Source organism: Marmota flaviventris, chromosome Y (assembly GCF_047511675.1).
Source record: "Marmota flaviventris isolate mMarFla1 chromosome Y, mMarFla1.hap1, whole genome shotgun sequence".
NCBI classification, from domain to species: Eukaryota; Metazoa; Chordata; class Mammalia; order Rodentia; family Sciuridae; genus Marmota; species Marmota flaviventris.
The window spans coordinates 17326180-17346154 of NC_092519.1; the positions used below are offsets into that span (position 1 = coordinate 17326180).

General features: G+C 40.5%; 1 protein-coding gene across 1 annotated transcript; it reads left to right on the forward strand.

Moving 5' to 3' along the window:
* The first annotated feature begins 1142 nt into the window (after positions 1 to 1142).
* Positions 1143 to 14748, forward strand: LOC139703489 (zinc finger protein 709-like). The gene is given in 4 exon segments (XM_071606972.1): positions 1143 to 1224; positions 10979 to 11039; positions 11604 to 13076; positions 13078 to 14748. Coding segments are annotated over 2 exon segments (1452 nt in total). The 5' UTR covers positions 1143 to 1224; positions 10979 to 11039; positions 11604 to 11721; the 3' UTR covers positions 13175 to 14748.
* The last annotated feature ends 5227 nt before the right edge of the window (positions 14749 to 19975 follow it).

A 19975-nucleotide genomic window follows, 5' to 3' on the forward strand; every position in this document is an offset into this window, starting at 1 on the left:
TTTTCACTTTATTTACATGCCTATGATTATCCTTCTATAAAATCTCAAAGTCCTTGTCAGCACCTGAAGACAGCATAAAGACAGGGTTTCCTTGTCTTCCTGGTGGAGCTGCACTGGTCAAAGTTTCTTTCCTGCTTTGCATCATGACCTTTGTTTGATACTGGGGCATACACCTGACCAGACCTGTAGGATCCCCAGAGTCAGGTCTCTGCATAAGACTTCCTAACAGTCGAAGTAGAACATCTACACTAAGCACAAGGCACCCATTTTATTTCCATTGCACATTGCTGCCCTAAAGGATTGCCTTCCTTCCTCCCCCACCCTCTCTGCTGGGAATGGAACCCTGAGCATCAGAGCCAACCCCAAATTCTTCCTTTCATTGCTCAGGCTGCCTTCTCAAAGCAACAGAGGCCAAGAGGTGATGAGAATTACTAAAATAGTTTTCAAATTGTTCTCATTTTTAGATATTATGTATGGGTCATACATAAGATGTCTTTAAATAGTGTTTCAAAACTGTGGAGACTGTGTCTTTCTAAGTTGCTTGAGGTCGCATCAGCTGAAAAAAACAATATATATGTTATATAGTTCTTTCTTTTTCTTTGAGGTACTGGGGAATAAACCCAGTGGGGCTTGACCTGGACCTCTGAGCTACATCCTCACCCTTTTCATTTTATTTTAAGACAAGGTCTCACTGACCTTGGGCTCCTCCAGCCTCAGCCTCCTAGAGAAGCTATGGTTTGTTTTTGTGTTGAAGTTAAACCCAGGGCTTCGCCATGCTCGGAAAGCACTCTGTGGCTGAAGCCTTACTCAGCGCCAGGTGTCACCTCTGTACCAGAAGCTAAGCCAAGGCTTCCCACATGGTTTAGTTCCCAGCACAGTGGGGAAGCTCCGCCTGAAAAGGGCTGGAGCCAGGAATCTGTCACTAACCCAATTTCAGCCAGTGATTGGATGATGTTAGCTGTCAGTCACGATGCAGAGGCGGGCCTGGAGGCCATCCATCAAGGACGCTGGGAGGAACTGTCCAATCGGTGCGCAGAGGAAGGGGGAGGGCGGGCTTCCGCAATCTCGCGGGCTTTTCTTCCTCACTGACTGGGCTACTCCTTCTCTGGCACCTGAGTTCTCTCCTCAGGGACCCCAGGTGACTCTCGCTCCCTGTGAACCCCGCGATCTCGGGTGACTGGAGGTTCCTCAGAGGACCCGGGGTCACCAAGGAAGCCAAAAATGGTGAGTTTGCGACCAGGGCTGAAGGTGCACAGTCAGCACCTTCCTTGGGGCTTGCGCGCAGGTGACCTGTGGAGCGCGGTAGAGTCCCCGCTGGAGGGTGGCCCTGGGCCCTGTCCCCTGGTTCCCTGGGTTTGGAAGGGCGGCTCAGGGCCCTGGTGTCCCCTTTGCTCCCTACTGGTGGCCCACACCCACTCTTCCTAAAGTGGAGGAAGCAGGGCCACAAATGCACCTTCCTTCTCCCAGGGGAGCTCCTCCGGAGGCTGCTGTAGGTTCCCCAAATTGCAGGTGCCTCCTGCCTTCTAAACCCCACCTTTCCTCCACCTCACAGCACGGCCAGACGTTCGTTCTTCGCACTCATTTCCAATGGACACTATCTGCTAATTGTCACTTTTCATCTAGTGAAATATTTGAAATAATCTTCCTCCCTCCCTCCCCAGCCATAACTTGTGATCCTCCTACTTCAGCCTCCCCTGTATCTGGGATTACAGGGCTGTGCCACTGTCCCTGGCAAGTAGAACACTTTTGAAAGCATTTGTTTTCTATTTGTGAATATTATACTTGAGGGGAAGGAATAATCACTTAACACTTCCTTGTGTTTGGTCAAAATAACTGCTTTAAAGGGAATAAGGAGGTTGTTTATAGATCTCAGGGATATGGAATCCTGGGCTACATCAATAGAGTATAACTGCTCCCTTTTCTGATAGTCCATGATGTAGAGTCACACCAGTTGTGTAGTCACGTAAGCACACAGGGTAATAATGATGTAGGGACAAAGGAGGCAAGGCACTGAAGATAGCCAGAAACAGTTTTATCTGGCTGCAGCCAGTCTTAGAGGGCACAGCTTTTGCTGTAATCAATCAATCAATCCCCTCAACCCTGAGTTCAGGTGGTTTTAGGATTTTATATTTATCATGTAAGGGGAGGGGCTCAGAAGTTCACATTGTAATACTGAGACCCTCAACTCTCAGACCACACAGTCTCATTCCAGTTATGCCTTTATTGCTGGCTCTTGGCAGACACTCTAATCTCAAAAGAATGAGATGATCAGAGTGGTGCCCCTGCCTTCAGTTGGCTCCATATTTAAGCACAAAAACCACAAAAGGGACATTTGGGGTTCAGGCAAAGCAAGCAAGGCTGAAAGCTGCAGTCAGTCAGTCTCCAGTTGGCACCATAGATCATTCTGTGTTCTTGGGGGATTTTCATGAATAAAAGAATGCAAACTGCTCCAGTCATGACCTTTTTGTGTGTCATGGCTAAGTTCACAAAATGGAGTCGCCATAGTCAAGTTGTCACATCACACACATAAAAGCAGCTTTTTTTTCCCCTCTGTTCTGACCAAGTTAACCCTTCAAGGACAGCACCTGAGAAGGGGAGAGCTTCTTCTCCCCTTTTTTTCCTCCTCTACCAGCTGTTACTATGGAGCCTAGTTGGTAAGTTCTCTGTGAAGCCCAGCTCAAGGCCAGAGGCCTTTTTTGCACATTTCTACAAACTACTATACTGGATAAAAGTATGTAAAAAACTAGTAAGGGAAGTTTGAGTCCTGCATTTGGAGTGCTAATTTCTCTCAGACTAGTGGCCCAGTAAAATAGGGCAACATAAAAATAGGAAGTTTGTCTACACTGAACTTTTTTGTGGACACTCTTTTGTTGAAAGTCCTAAAATTAGCCATGGTGAAGATTTCTGGAGAAACCCAGTTAAAATTTTCTGTGAAAAAAGAGGATGCCACTACAATAATGTCTGATTCATTTACTGTCTTTCATCCCCAGCTCTTTTCAATATGATTTTCAGAAAAAATCTGGGTATTTTTCCCAGCCTGTCCTGAAAGTTGTGCTCCTCCTGCCTCAGCTTCCAAAGCTGTTTGGATTAAAGGCATTGACAACCCCAGCTACGGAAAATAGTTCATTTTAACCCAAATATTAATGACTATACTAAGGAACATGGATTCAAGTTACCCTGAATGATGTGTGTGTCCCTCCCTGGAAGAGATTACATGATTACATATTTTCTTTCTTTCTTTCTTTTTTATTTTCTTCTTTCTTTTGTTCTTTCTTTCTTTTTTTTTAATATATCAGGGATGGAATGCAGGGACACTTAAACACTGAGCTACATCCACAGCCCTTTTTATATTGTATTTTCACATATGATCTAAGTTTGTTATGGTCTCACTAAGTTGCTGAGGCTGGCTTTGAATTTAGGAATCATCCTACCTTACCTCTCAAGCTGCTGGGATTACAGTTGTGTGCCACTGTGTATGGCCTACATGAACTTTTATAAAATAAACTGTGTATCACTGCATTAACCAATTGCATTTGTAGGAACATCAGATTGTTGGGGTACAGACAAAAATAAAGAAAATTTCTTCTGTATTTCTGTTATTGCATTCTGAGCTTTGGTAGATTTTGGAGACATCTGGTAAGGTTAGTGATATATTCTGTGAAATTTTGATATTGTGGTCTGTTACAGAAATTAAGATGATTGGCTATTGAAGGGCTTAAGATAGCACAAGATAATTTTTGTTCTCTATACAGAACCCTGCCTTTCTACCCTCATGGTGATCTAGTTAGCTAAAGTCAAGTACTCTGAAGGTTCTTTGATGTAGATGCAATGTATAGACAACTTGAGTCCATAGCTGTAAAAATCTTGTGCTTCTCCTTTTATCTTCCTTAGGTGTAGACATCATATCAGATTTCTTGGGCAGAGTTTCCCTTTGGACATTTCACAGGGTGCCAAGTCCTCAGCCACTATCCTCTCCTGGAGCTGCCACAAAGTGCCCACAGCTGCCCTGTGCCCTGCAGGGTGAACAGAACTTCAGGCCCTGGGTCAGCTCCTCCTAGGGGACAGCCTGAGATGTAGGGTGCAGCCTCTCAGGGAAGCTGCTGGAGGCTCTGAGCTGAGGAATCTTCTGGAACAGGCCTCATCTAGACAGCCACTTCTGTGGGACCTTGTTTTCCCCAAGCTCTGTTCCCATTCCTTGGAGACAAGTGGACAGTCAGCCTGTGGATGCTGGAGCTGAGGGGCCAGGTCAGCAGTAACTCCGGCTGTTTTAGTCTCTCACAGTGTGAAGGAGCAAAACCTCTCCCAGAGTATAAGGACTACCCACCCCGGTGCAGAGCTGTGCAAACTGAAAAGCCTCATAGACTGGAGTCATTGTCCAGGTCCCTGGGACAGTGATCCTGGATGCTTTCAGGGAGCAAGACCAGGAGGGAGTATGTCCCTTCTGTCAGGGACCTTCCCTGCGCCTTGTGCCTGACACATGTGTGCTCCCTCAGCACCAAAGCTTTCTGTGCATCACTTTGAAATGATGTGCTCACTTATCTGAGGCCCAGGTTTATTTATTCAGAGCCACATGGGATGGACTATTATTAAAGAGGCAAGAAAGAAGTGGATTTTAAAAAGTCTAGTTACATTTCCATTGTTACAAATCCCAACTTACAGCCAGGTACAGTGGTGCTCACCTGTGATTCTTCCTGCTCCAGGGGCTGAGACAGGAGTGTTGCAAATTTGAGGACAGCCTTAGCAACTTATCCAGGCCTTATGCAACCTGGTGAGACTGCATCTCAAAATAAAATAGAAAAATGACTGGATGACTGGGGATGTGGCTTAGTAGTAAAATGTCTCTGGGTTTAATCTTGGGGTACCAAACCCCCCCAAAAAAAAGAAAGAAAAGTCCTAATTAACTAATTTACCTTTTTCTACCCCTGAGTGTGTATAGAAATTCTGTAAGATTCAATCTTGTCTTTTCAGTGATTTCAAATTGAACTCCAACCCTAGATTCCAAAATGCCACGTAAGATACAGAGAAACTCTGTCTTGCATTATTGCTGCAGAATTTGAGTAGAATTCTATAAAAATAGTGGTGGATAAATTTAAGAATGTGATTTCATGAAAACTAGTATCTGTCCTTCACAATGTGATGAATTTGACAAAGGATGACAGTTTTTCACTGTTGTCTGGACTTGGCTGGTTCATGTTAACTGTGTGTTTTTTTTGGTATCAGGAATAGAGCCCAGAGGTGCTTAACCACCAGCCCCTTTTAGATTCTTTGTTTTGAGACAGAGTCTTACTACATAGCCAGGGGCCTCAGACTCCTGAACCGCTGGGTTACAGGTGTGCACCATCAATCCCGTCTTCATTGTAAATTTTAAGGACAATTTTGGCAATATCTGAAATACCCAATTATGATCATTTAATCACTGAATTTCGGTGAAATAGTAAATGACACTTGTTTTCTGGAAAGGAGCGATATGTCTGTCTAAATAAGGGTGCTGATCCCTTAAAGAGCACTCCTACTATGTCACCTGATTCCTGTTCCCTCCTAAGTGCCTCCTGCTAGGGCCACCCCTTTGGGGCTGGCCTTTTAGCTTATGAAATTTGGGTGCAACAAAAATGCTCTCTCTACTCTGTCCTGTACAACATTTTGGCTGGTCTTAGATACAGTCTACTATTTCCAATATTTTGAAAAGTATTTTTTGTTGTTGCTGTAGTTAAACACAATACCTATTTATTTATTTTTATGTGGTGCTGAGGATCAAACCTAGGGCCTCTCATGTGCTAGGCAAGCACTCTACTGCTGAGCCAGAATCCCAACCCTACTATTTCCATTTTTAGATGTAGTTTTTCTTAAGTTTACCCCCAAAATACAGTAAACTTTGCCCTAAATTTCACAGAATTTTCTGAAATTCTCAGTGCTTTTTCAGAGAATGCCCATCATGGGAACATTCAATCCCCTTTGTGAGAAAGTGTGTTGTCTTTCCATTTATTTTGTTGCATTTTATGCCTCTAATTGTGTACCTTTTGTATTATAATAATTTTTATTTCTCATTACATGTATTTTTGTGTGTGTGTGCGTGTGTGTGGACCACTGGAGATTGATCCAAGGGAGGGCCACATACATGCTTGGCAAGTTTTCTACTACCGAGCTACTCTTCAGTCCAAGAGAATTAGTATTGTAGACTGTTGTTTGTTTATTTATTTGCTTACTTATTGAGTGCTGGGGATTGATGCCATGGACTTGCTCATGCTTAGTTATCCTCCAGAAATGAATTTCTATTAGTGAGCAGCGTTCTGGAGGTGGGCAAATGTTTTACTGGGGAGTAAACCTACAGGCACTTGACCACTGAGCACATTCTTAGCCCTTCTTATTTATTTATTATTTCTTTTTTTTTTTCTTTTTTAATATTTTGTATAGTTGGAGATCGATAGAATACATTTATTTTGTTTGTTTATTTTTCTGTGGTGCTGAGGATCATATCCAGTACCTCAAACATGCTAGAAATTGCTCTGCCACTCAACTACAATCCCAGACCCCCTTTTAATTTTTGATGAAGTCCAGTCTCACTAAATTTCTGAGTATCTTGCTACATTGCTGAGAGTGGCCTCCAACTTGCCATTTCCCTGCCTTGACCTCCCTGGTGGCTGAAATTACAGGTGCACACCACCCCACCAGCAGTTGGAATGACTTTTTAAAAAAATATTTATTTTTTATTTTCAGTTGGACACAATACCTTTATTTTAGTTATTCATTTTTATGTGGTTCTGAGGATTGAACCCAGGGTCTTCACGTGCAAGTCGAGTGCTCTACCGCTGAGCCACAACCCCAGCCCCTGGAATGACTTTTGAAGACTTATCATCCAATTTATTTCCAGATGGAAATAGTATTGAAAATCAGTTTCCTTCCATAGTTTTGAAATTTGTACCTATGACTCTTCCTCTTTGCTTTATTTTTGCATTATTATGAAAATGGTATTTAGCATATATTATTATTTTTCATGTATATATTTGTAAAACTTCATGGCTTGGTAGATTATTTACTTCTTTATTACATAAACTTTGTTTTTATGAGCAATTTTAGGCTTACATAGTTTATTAGTCAGTGTTCTCTAGAGGAACAGTATTAAGAGGAAGTATGATTATCAAAGGGGATTCATTAGATTGGCCTACTTGACCTGAAGCTGGATGTCTACAGTGGCCGTCTGCAGCTGGAGAGCTTTAGAAGTAGTAGCTACAGAATTCAAGAGGCTGAGGCCTCAGAACAAGAGGGATCAATGGTGTTGCCCTACTCCAGACCAGAGATTCTGGAAACTCCCTGGAGAATCACTGGCAGAGTCCACTTTGGGAGAATGAAGAAGGCAGACTCTGATATCCTCAGGCCATTGCAGTAGCATTTAAGAACCTATTGAGAATAAAGGAGCTTGCTCTGCTGCTGCTTCCTTCTTCTTCCAACTTTTGTTCCACCCAAGACACCCTCCTATTGGATGGTGCTGCCTAGCTTAAGGAGGTTCTCCAGTTTAGTTTGGTTCACTGTTCCACATGCCAATCATTTGTAGACACACCCTCATGGACACACCCAGAAGCTCATTAATCATCAGTATCTTTAATCCAATCAAGGTGACAATTAAGTGTGCCATTACTCATAGTCTCGAATACCCCTTCTCTCCAGCCATAAGTCTCCACTGTTTTCAACATATTGCATTGTTGTAGGGTGTTTGATAGTTACTAAACCAGGGTTGAACCTTTGATAAAGAAAATGGATGAAGCAACACGTTATGATAAGCCAAAGTTCATCCTTTACCTTAGGGATCCTCCTCTGTGTGATGTGATTGTGTTTGTCACGTAGTTTAAAAGATAATGTCATACAGAAGAGTTTCACTGCTCTGGGAATCCTGTGTTCCCCCTCTTCATCACTCCTCCTCATTCCTCCATCCCTCTCTGCTCCCTAAGTCCCTGGCACCCATCAGTTCTGCTACTGCATCTGTAATGTTGTCTCTTAAGGAATGTTCTTGAGTTGGAATCTTACTGCACATGGCCATTTCAGTCTGGCTTCTCTCACTTACCAGTCTGCCTTTAAGGGTGCTGTATCTTTCCAGGCTGCAGAGCTCATTTTCTGGGTGATGTTCTTTGATGTGGATAAACTGCACCTTGTCCATTCAGTATTGAAAGGTGCATCTTCCTTGCATCTAGCTTTGGGGAGTTCTGGATATGGCTGCTGTAGTCACTGCAGTGAGGGTTCCTGTGCCCATAATTTTCACATAATTTGCATAGACACCTGGAGTGTGATGGCTTGATTGTACAGTTTTTTGCATTTATGATTAAATTTTGCATTTATGATTATGAGCATCATTCATAGTTTTCTTTTCTATTTAATACTTTTCTTTATCTACTTAATTTGTATAATATAGTAACGTATGCCTCAGAAGGAATTAGGACGTGTTAACTCAGCTTCTATGTTCTAGAAAAAAATGTAGAAAATAGGTGGCAGTTCTTAAGTGTCTCATGGAAGCCTGTTTGAGATGTCAGAGCCTTGCCTTGCCTTTTTGGATAGTAATTAGTTATTGAGCCTGTTTTTTTGAGCCACCATGGGCTCATCTGTTTTGTGTAATCTCTCTCAAAGAAATGGTCCAGTTTCTGCAAGTTTCTAATTTGTATCAAGCACGTTTATGATAATCTTGAAGTCCCAATGCATTATTGATGATGACATTTTTAAATGTGTTAGATGGTGATGTTCATGAAAAACTTGATTTTGCAGTCTGCGAATGTCCTGATTGTGGTTTCATCAACACCTTTTCTGTTACCTTCCTGTGGTTAATTTAGGTTTACCTTACTCTTCTTTCTCTGTTTTTTTGAAGCAGCAGTTTCAATGATTGCTTTTAGCTCCTTTTCTGAAATGTGCATTGGATGACTTAGATCCCAATACAGCACCACCTCTGGTATTCTCTATGAATTTCCTATGATGGACTTTTACATTTTTTTCCTTCAAAATGGTCACCTTTTCTCTTAAGTCACCTCTTTGTCCTGTGTCTGTTTAGAGTCTTGTGTTTCATGTTCCCTTCCCTGGAGGATTTTCAGCTGCTTCTGATCTGATTCGTGCTTTAGCTCTCATGTTCTTTGAGCATACATGGGATTTCACTGGTGGTGCACTTGTAGGGGTGTGGTTTATGTCCTGTGCAGTGTTGCTGTGACCCTGAGACCTCAATGTGGTTCCCCTTCGGTTAAAGGCCCATGAAGCCCTCCTGCCTGCATCATTGTCCTGACACAGTTGGGCTGATGTCTCTGAGTGTAATTGTGGATTCTTCCTTGTTTTGGGTGGTTCTGTATGTTTTCAGTCCTTGAGTGTGGTTCTGTGTCAGTGGCAGGGACATTTTCTTTTTGCCTGTTCCATCACTGTGCAGACATCATAGCATGCTTATAGATGTGAATGGTGGCCTGTTTCACACCCAGACTGTGTGGGATAGTTCAGGAATCTGGGCTACAAACTTGTTGCTTTAGCACACTCTGGAAGAGCTTCTGTAGGTTTGTTTGCACCACCATTGCTGCAGGCACGATGAATCTCTTTCACAACAGACAACCATTGCACATGTGGCCCAATGTTGATCAAAATGTCCTTGAGAAGAACATTTGTATGTCTCTCATGACTGTACATTGTGGTAGTGAATCGGCTGCTGTTAAGAGTTTGACAGTCTTTAGACATTCATTGTTCCCATGAGACTTAGAAAAGTAGTGCCTGCTGTTTATTAAGAAGATTGTTTTGAGAGTTATTGTGAGGCTGTTGTTTGGACAAGGTGACATTTTTGGGTCATTGAGTTATTTCTAAGACATGTGCCATCTTTCACTTACCCCATTCTGGTTTGACAGTAACCACAGGAAATTATAAAATTATTGTGTTTATTAATAAATAAATTAAATTAATCAAATAGAGAACTCATGTTTGTTTTGGTCATTTAATAATAAGCTAGTTGACTAAATTTGTTCTGGAGTAAAGCACCTACAAACTTCTAGTTGTTCTCAGTGTAATCACACAGGATGAGCTCTATCTTCAGCTAATGCATTGAGACAACCTGTGTGAAAGGTTGTCTAAATGTTGTCTAGGAAGGAATGTCCTTAGTGACCCCATGCCCAGAGGGTGTGGGTTAGGGCGGGTTCTAGGCATTTCTTTAAGTATGGAACAATAGACTTTCAGAGGAAACAAGACATCAGTATTACCATGTTGTCTATATTAACTTTGTAGGTACAGGGAGCCAATGTAATTGGCAGAATCTCTCTCAAATGCCTAGTTTCATGATTCCTGCAATTTCCTTCTCATCACCTTTCTTTTCTTAAGATAAGTACTATCAGAAGTCCTTATATTAGCTCTGTACCACACAGGACATTTCTAGGAAACGTAATAGAGGTGCAACCAATAAAGAAGTTAGGAGTGATCTGGGAGCCTGTCTTACTTCCTGGGAACTCACAAAAGAAAGGGTATAAATCACTATGATGTTTGCCTTTTGAGTAGCGAATTTCTAGTGTTGGAATGGTTGGAAGAAGTTGAGTGCAGTAAAGATTTGATGGACCAAATCGTGGAATTAATCGAGAGGCCAGGGAATCATGTGAACATCATGCATGTTGAGTATAGATTTCTCATGCTGTCAATCTCTCCTGGCCTCCACTATACATTTGGTGGGATATTTTAGATCTCAGTGACCTTTGAGGATGTGGCTGTGAACTTCACCCAGGAGGAGTGGGCTTTGCTGGATCCTTCCCAGAAGAACCTTTACAGAGATGTGATGTTGGAAGTCCTCAGAAACCTGGCTTCTATAGGTAATAATGATGTTTCTAAAATTAGTCAAATAGAGAACTCATGTTATTTTGTTCATTTATGTAGAAGGTTAAAAGGGAATCAGTTGGTGAATTATTGCAGCATAAATGGCACGTACGATTTGGCAAAGCATTTCTAGCTCCTAAATATTCATAAAGATTGTTCTGTTCTTCCATTTAAGGAAACAAGTGGGAAGACAAGATCACTGAAGATCAGATTGAAAACTCTGGGAGCAATATAAGGTAACGTACTCACAAGAGGAATTCGTGAGGGAATCTGAGAACTGTCATATAATATTTAAAGCAAATCAACCAATGAAGTATGCATAATTTGAGAAGTATTTATTCTTATAATGTTTTTACCAGAAATATATACTTAACTGTAACAGATATTCAGTCTTTTCAAAGTATTTGACATTCAAACCATACTATGAAATTGCATATGTGAATATCACTATTTGGATAATAGCCATAGAGAAGCTATATTGCATAGGATTGTTTCCTTTCAATCTCTTTATTTTCAGGGAAGTTGAGCAAGTCAGAAAACCTAGCCTTTACCTGATGTTGGTAGTAATGTAAGGATCTATAAATAAATAGCAAATTGTGAATGAATCAAGCATTGCTTATGTGCTGGTCACTTCTTCTTCAAAGAAGTTATATGATAAACTTCAAAGGCACAAAATAGTGTGGGGAAACCTTCAAATCGATTCCAATTCTTAATTGAACAAAGAAAAATTTTAATTGAGTAAATCCATGTGACTTCATTATATGTGCCACAGAGTTCATATGTCCTTCATTCCTTAACAGGCACATCACATCTCACTCTGGACACAAATACTACAAGCACGAGGAATGTGAAGAGAAGCCATGTGAATTTAAAAAATTTTGGAAATCTCTGGTTTCTCCCAAAAGTGTTCACACAAAAATGTTAACACAAACTGGAGATGGACCATATGAAAGTATAGTACATGGGAAAGTCATCAGTTGTTCCAGTGACATTCAAAGACATGAAGATACTCATACTGGGTGGCAACCTGATGAATGTCAACAATATAGTGAAGCCTCTTCTTTTCTCCTAGGTGTTCAAAGACACAGGAGAACACACAGTGAATGTAAACACTTTCAGTGTGAGGTATGTGGGAAAGCCTTTCATTTCTCCTCTTTATTTAGAAAGCGTGAAAGAACTTATTCTGGAGAGAAACTCTGTGAATGTAAACAAGGTGGTCGAACCTTTATTTCACACACAAGTCTTCAAAGGCACAAGATCACACACACGGGGAATGCACGTTTCAAATGTAAGGTATGTGGGAAAGACTGTGCTTATCCCAGTTTATTTAGAATACATCAGAGAACACATACTGGAGGGAAGCCCTATGAATGTAAGCAGTGTGGTAAAGCCTTTGCTAAATCCAGTTATCTTCAAATACATGGAAGAACACATACTGGAGAGAAGCTCTATGAATGTAAGCAGTGTGGGAAAGCCTTTGCTACTTCCCATCAGCTTTATAACCACGGAAGTATACATACCAGAGAAAAGCCCTATGAATGTCAACAATGTGGAAAAGCCTTCACTACTGCCTCTTGCCTTAAGATACACGAACGAACTCATACTGGAGAGAAGCCCTATGAATGTAAGCAGTGTGGGAAAGCCTTCACTCAGTCATCTCACCTTCACTCACATGAACAAACTCATACTGGAGAGAAGCCCTATGAATGTAAGCAGTGTGGCAAAGCCTTTGCTATGTCTAGTAACCTTCAGATTCATGGAAGAGTACATACTGGAGAGAAGCCCTATAAATGTCAGCAGTGTGGCAAAGCCTTTGCTAAATCTGGTGACCTTCACAGACATGAACGTACTCATACTGGAGAGAAGCCCTATGAGTGTAAGCAGTGTGGCAAAGCTTTCACTCAGTCCTCTCACCTTCACTCCCATGAACAAATTCATACTGGACAGAAGCCCTATGCATGTAAACAGTGTGGCAAAGGCTTTGCTAGATCCAGTGACCTTCAAATACATGGAAGAACACATACTGGAGAGAAGCCCTATGAGTGTAAACATTGTGGCAAAGCCTTTGCTAGATCCAGTGACCTTCACATACACGGAAGAACTCATACTGGAGAGAAGCCCTATGAATGTAAGCAGTGTGGCAAAGCGTTTGCTCAGTCTAGTCAGCTACACTCACATGAAAAAACTCATACTGGAGAGAAGCCCTATGAATGTAAGCAGTGTGGCAAAGCCTTTGCTTCATCCCATCAGCTTCACAAACATGGAAGAATACATACCCTATGAATGTCAACAATGTGGAAAAGACTTTGCCACATCCTGTCTGTTTCACACACGTGAAAGTACACATACTGCAGAGAAATCGTATGCATGAAAACAATTAGTAAACTCTTCTGTTATTACTGTTTCACTCATATACATGTAGGAAGTTACTGGAGAAAAATCCTTTGAATATGAAATCATATAAATCAATATTTCATGTTATCCTCAAACACAAGAAATGGCTCACACTTCTGAAAATGTGTGTTTGTGTGTGTGTGTGTGTGTGTGTGTGTGTGTGAGAGAGAGAGAGAGAGAGAGAGAGAGAGAGAGAGAGAGAGAGACTGGGGATTTTCTGATGTTGCTCTACCACTGAGCTACATTCCAGTTCTTTATTACATTTTATTTTGAGACAGGGACTTGCTGCATTTCTTAGGGTCTTCCTAAGGTGCTGAGGCTAGCCTCCAACATTGATCCTTCAGAATCAGCCTCTCAAATCTCAGGGATTAAAGGCATACACCAGCACATTGGACTCAATAACTCTTTAAATGTGAAAAATATCACAAATCATTCCATTTTCCCTGTTGCCTTCAAAGCCATTTCACTCACATTGAAAAACAAACCCTCTGAATATGGGGGATTTGCTACATCCTGCCAGCTTCCCATTCATCCCTGTTTTCCTTCTCATATATGAAAACACTCACAGAGAGAAGCCCTATGAGTGTGAGAAATGTGGGAAATCTAGTTTTCTAAGTATTTTACTAAGGACTGGGAAGATTCTTTTGGAATAAAAAGAACAAATCCTATGCAAATAAGAAATATAAAGGTTTCAGCTGTTCTAGTTTTGTTCAGTTGTATGAAAGGACTCATACTGTAGAAAATGCTGAGGATAAGCCATGTGGGGCAGTATTCAACTTTCAGAGTTTTCTTCAAAGGTGTAAAGACTTCATATCTGGGAAGATCCTTTTTCTCTCTTTAAAAATTGTAGTAAGGCTTTCAACTTTCCAGGTCCCTTTGAACAGCATTTAAGAAATCACACTAGACAAAAGCCCTGTATATAGAAATGTGGTAGGACCTTTGCTTGTTTCAGATCCATTTGAACTTGTTCAGACTTGAGGAAATTTTTATTTTATTTCATTTTATTTATTTCTTTTGAGAAAACCACTGTAGGTGTGTGAAAAGGTATGTGCCTTAATCCTTTTTTTACCTATTCAGAGGTAACAAAAATGCACCCTGGGATGGAGAGGAACATTGCATCAGCATGAAGATTTGAAAGCAACATGTTTTTCTGGGTTAAATCTCTCTTATTGTTAGATTCCATTTTCATGTGTTTTAAGTCTTTTCTGTCTAATGTTTCATTACATATTGTGAATGTTAGTTTAAGCCTCTCCACTCCAGCCTTTGGTACAGATTGGTGAAATGTCTCTTCTGAACTTTTTTCCTTCTTTCTTTGTTCACATTTCGCCCAGGAGTGCTCTACCACAGAGTTTCTCCACAGTCTTTTTAATTGTTATTTTTTGAAATGGGGTGAGGCTGGGAGCTGGAAACATAGTGATGTGTTTGTGTACCCTGCAGCTGGCCTCTTTCTTGTCCTTGATTGCTTATTGATCTGTTGATGACTCTGGGACCCCACTCTTGTCACTTATGCTTGTTCTAAGTCTCATGTGTTGCATTGTATGTAGACACATTAAAGAGCATTGAAAAATAATGTCATTTGTGTATATTATTTGGAGAGGCACTTTCTCAAAATATATTTTGCCCTATATTTGAGTTCTTTCTCTTTTCTTTTCCCAGTTCTGGGGACCTAATCCTGCCTTGTGCATGCTAGACATTCTAGCAGCGAGCACTCCCATAGCTCAGGTAGTGAGTTTGCTGCTGCTGTGTGTGTGGACCCCACTGATGACCACATCAGCAGATGCAGCTCTGCAGGTGTTTCCCCCACAATTGCAGATGGTCTCTTTCTTCTGAAAGGTCTTTTTATCAGTGAATTTTTTTACAAAAACTACATCCAACTTAGCATTTCTCCCCATGAATAATACTTAGTTGGAATATTCCAGAAAACCCAGGCTTTTTTTCTCTCTGTGTTAGAGTTCGTCAGGAGCCCTGGGAAAATAGTGTGATGGTTTTCTTAATACACACTACATGAGCAAAGGCTTGGTAAGTAGGATCCCAGTCTCATGTCCTAATATAGTGGCACTACCTTCTCCACCAAAGAATCTTAAATAAGCTTCTCGAGAGACCTTCACCATAATCTTCTTTCAACAGAATATCAGGAAAAAAAATTTGCAAATATCTCAATGTGGGTTATAACACAGACTTCCTTTTTTGTGTTAAAGCTTAGAAGACCTCTGACCAATCTTACAATTTGTACACAAAGCACTTTCTGTTAACTAAACAGAACAAAACAAAAAACACCTTTATGTATACCCCTACAAAAAAATATAAACCTCTATCCCTGTCACACTGGGTATAAATAAAGATCAATAAAATTCCAAGCAGTGATCTAAAAAATTTTAGGTGATACCCCTCAGAACTCTGCATCTAATAATCTGCTCCTGGAACATTCCTTGGGTGTCTAGCCTCATGTGCCCTACATCACTAATGGAGCTACAGCCTCCAACCAGGTGATATTGTGCATTACATGATGTGGAGAGGGCTGTTTCTGCTCAGGCTAAAGAATTCAATAACCTGTCCTAAGGATTCAAAGCATCCTGAGCAAAACCTCACCCACAACCTTTTCAGGAATCATAGATCTTGTGTGATCATTGCTAAGAGTTCCTTACATACTTGTGTTCAAATTTTTAAGGTAGCAAACATGCCAAAGATGAGGTGGTTGTCACTGCTATCTCTCTTGCCAGCCTTTTGCTGTGTCTCTGTTCATTTGGAAAGGAAGGCCAAAAGAGTGTGCTGTGGCACTTCTGTTTTTAATAAATACAGCTTAAGCCATCCAGGATTGCTCTAAACTTTCTTTCCACCTAATGAGACAGTGTGGCAATTTCCTAGTTTTACATCTTTGATTTAGTAGAAATATTGCATACTGGTGTATGAGTACTTGATGCAGTCTGAACTTCTTTGTAATAAATTCATTTGCCAAAGGCAGTAGTTGCAGACTTGCTATTGGGAAGTGTGAGGAACTGGAGTGAATGCAACTGTCCTAGGGAGCCGACATTCTTTGTAGGAACTCAATCTTGGTGAGTACATCAGTGCAGGAATCAGACTCCTAGGAGGATACAGAATCTCCTGACAGGATCTGCCTATCCTTTTTGTTCAATAGTGGGCTGGCAGGTGGATGGCCACCTTCTGATGGATTTGGGTTTTTAGGTGAGCAAGTAGTGAGAATATATAATGATTAAATGAGAATTAAAATATTATTTGTCATACTGAAGACATGATTTGGGTGCCAAACACGATAACAATTAACCTTTTGGACCTTGAATCACATATTTTCCTTTCATATATGCATTTTGTCACAAACTTTTGTAGTGTGATGCTTATGTGAAACAAACTGAGATGAATATGGAGAGGTTTATTTAATGGAACAGTGTACTAGAAGTTTTAAAGACCTGCAGCAGACTTAAATTCTACTCTTGTTAAAATTTTATGAAAGACTGTGAAATTCTCAAAATTCTTTTGAATCCCCAGGTGCTGTGGCATACACCTGAAATCCCAGTTGCTCAAGATTCTTAGGTAGGAGGATTATGATTTTTTTTCATTTTTTTTTAAAGAGAGAGAGAATTTTTTATTATTTATTTTGTAGTTTTTGGTGGACACAACATCTTTATTTTATTTTTATGTGGTGCTGAGTATCGAACCCAGTGCCCCATGCATGCCAGTTGAGCATGTTACCATTTGAGCCACATCCCTAGCCCATCTTTTCATTTTTTTAAAAAATTATTTTTTATTTGTCGGTGGACATTTATTTATTTATTTATATGTGGTCCTAAAAATTAAACCCAGTGCCTCACACATGCTGGGCATGTTGTCAACTACTGAGCCACAACCTTCACCCAAGGGTTTTGATTTGTATGGTGGCTTACCTGGATGACAAAGATTAAAGAACTCCGTGAGACCCTGTCTCTAAAACATAACTCAATTAATAAATTTTTAAAAAGGCTGGAAGGTGGCTCAGTGGTTGAGTTCCCCTGAGTTCAATTCCCAGTAATCCCAAGAAAAATGCATTAGGAACCAAGTTTTAATAAACTGTATGATGGGTGGATGGGCTTCTCCATTATACTTTTTTCTTCTTTGGATTCTCAGGCATGGTTTACTAATTCAGGGACTCTGTTAAATTTACCAATTCAATAAAAAGCAAGTGTATGGTTTAAAAAAATAATAATATAGCAAGGTCCGTGAGGGGCAGCTTCCTGCTCTGGGAACCCTCAGTAATTGATAGTCATCACAAGTGGCCATAATGTGCTTATCATAAAGAGTTCATGAAAGCTTATATTGTGTAGGAGTCTCTGAAGATTCTAAAAGTGCCTGTCTTTTCAGAGCCTTTTTTTGGAGGAATTCCATAAGGAGGTCTCTGATTTATAGATAACGTCATTGGGGAGATGAAGTAAAACTGATAAGTGAAGAACACGTTGTCACATGGTCCAGTGCAGCCTAAAAGGTGTCAGACTTTCTTGTCTTTAAGGAGTGTATCAAGAACCCTTGGAGGTGGAAGTCAGCAATTTAGGATGTGCTCCTGCAGAAACATGATGCTGTGAGTCTCTGCTCAGGTCATTTGTGAAAAGCTGATGAGTAGTCTGAAAATTTATTTGGTCCTGTTGGTGATAAGGACAATTGCATTAGAATGCTATTGAAATAGAGAAAACAGAAAATATTAGCCAAATCTGAGGACAAAATATATACCAGTTGTTAATTAGATAAGACTAGCAATTTTTATTATACTTGGTATTGGGTATGGACACTTATACATGGAGTCACATCATCAAATTAGCAGTAATCTACCCCAGGCAAAAGTTGAGATAGAGAATATCTGTGTTTCTGTAGTTTGTATTTCATTATTTCTCTGTGATTACCAGTGACTGTGTTTAAAGATTTCAGGATGCCCAGATATAGTTCTGATTTTTTCCATATTTAACAAATTAGAAAATATTAGACTATTAAATGTTCTGAGAAGCACTTCACATTTTATTGGAAATTTTAGTTTCCATACACCTTGTTTTAATATCAAACAATATGAAGTAATTTAATTTGAGATCAATGGTGTTTACTTTATTTATTTATTTTTGCTATTGTGTATTGCTGCCACCATTGTGGCCAAAGAAGCAGGTTCTGGCAAGGCTGATGGGAGATTGGAAGAAATAAAGAGTAACACACGCAGAACTTGAAAATGAACAGCTGGGATCAGGTGGAGCTCTGCTCTCTGATGGAGCAGCAGGTCTAAAGTATTACACCAGCAATCTTTATTGTATGTTTCATTGATCAGGTTAAAGACTATGCAAGCATTACTCTTTGTATTTATAAAAGTTACACAGTTAGCAACAGTATGCAGCTATTTCCTCAGTTACATTCTACAGTTGCAATGCACACTGTTGAGAGCACTGTGGAGCTCTCAAGAAAATCTATTGTTTAAAGTTACTAATTTCTGGGCAGATTCAGGAGCAGCAGAACTGGTGAAACATTGTGGTTGTCTTAGCCAGGAAGTTCCTTTACTCCCAGGAGCTGTGTGCCTAAGAATAAGGTCAAAGCTGAAAAGACTCTCACAACAGAGTGTGTTCCATGGAGAGCATTGCCATAGCAACCAGGCATCCTATACTTTTGCATAGAAACTTTCCCAGTCACATAGCATGCGAGTACCATGAAGTAATCAGAGACCTCAATCTCAGACACTTGTCTCCAAGTCATTGTCACTAGTCTCCACAGGGGATTCAACCCAAGTCTGCTTTACCACTGAGCTACATCCCCACCAAGTCTCCCCTTCTTTTTTACTTTCTTGAGGCAGTGGTGGACTCTGTTGCTCAGGTTAACCTCATACTCATCTAAAACCGGAGCAATGTGGTCTCTGAACCTTTACCCCAAAGGCAGTCACATTTGCAAGGAACTCAGTTGAAGTGGTTAAGTTAAAGTAATGTCACTTTGAAATTCTATAGTTTGTGACTATTGTTTCCAAACCCATTCTACCAGGGCTGGTAGAAATTTGCAAGTCCCTTTTTTATGTCTCTAGATCATAAGAAATAACATTTTTTTTCAAATTTTCATAGATGTATGTATATCACTCAGACCCTAAGTACTTGGTAATGAGTGTCGGCCCATGAGAAACTTGTTGGAATTGTGTGGATACAACCTGCCTTCTGATTTGTCTTTCTATTTTCTTTCTATCACTCTCTTTTTAGTACACTGGGTTGTTAACCACAAACCACATCCCCAGAACCTCTGTTACATTTTATTTAGAATCAGGGTCTCACTGAATTGCTTAGGCCATCTGTAAATTCCTGAGGCTTGATTTGACCCCACAATCCTCCTGTCTCTGCCTCTTGAGCCAATGTGATTACAGGTGCATGCCACTGAACCTGGTCCTTTTGCTTTTTTGAGATAGGATTTCACTAAATTGCTGAGGCTGACCTCAAACTAAAGATCCTCCTGACTCAGGCTCCTGCATCTCCTGCATTATAGGATTTGCACCACAACAACTGCCTTTTTATGCATCTGTTTATTTATTGCAGTACTGGGGATTGGGTGCATTACCACTGAGCTGCATCCCCAGACTTGCTACCTGTTTCAAGGTAAGCATTATTATTTTTACTTTTGTTGACAAAGGACTGAATCCACATCAGGTTTTAGACAGACATGAGCTGAGGGCATCCCTTCCTTTTCATATCTAGGAGGCCTCACTTCACATGGACTCACATTTAAGCCTCAGCTGGATGAATGTTTATTTCTCACTTAATTATCAAGACTTGGGAGAGTT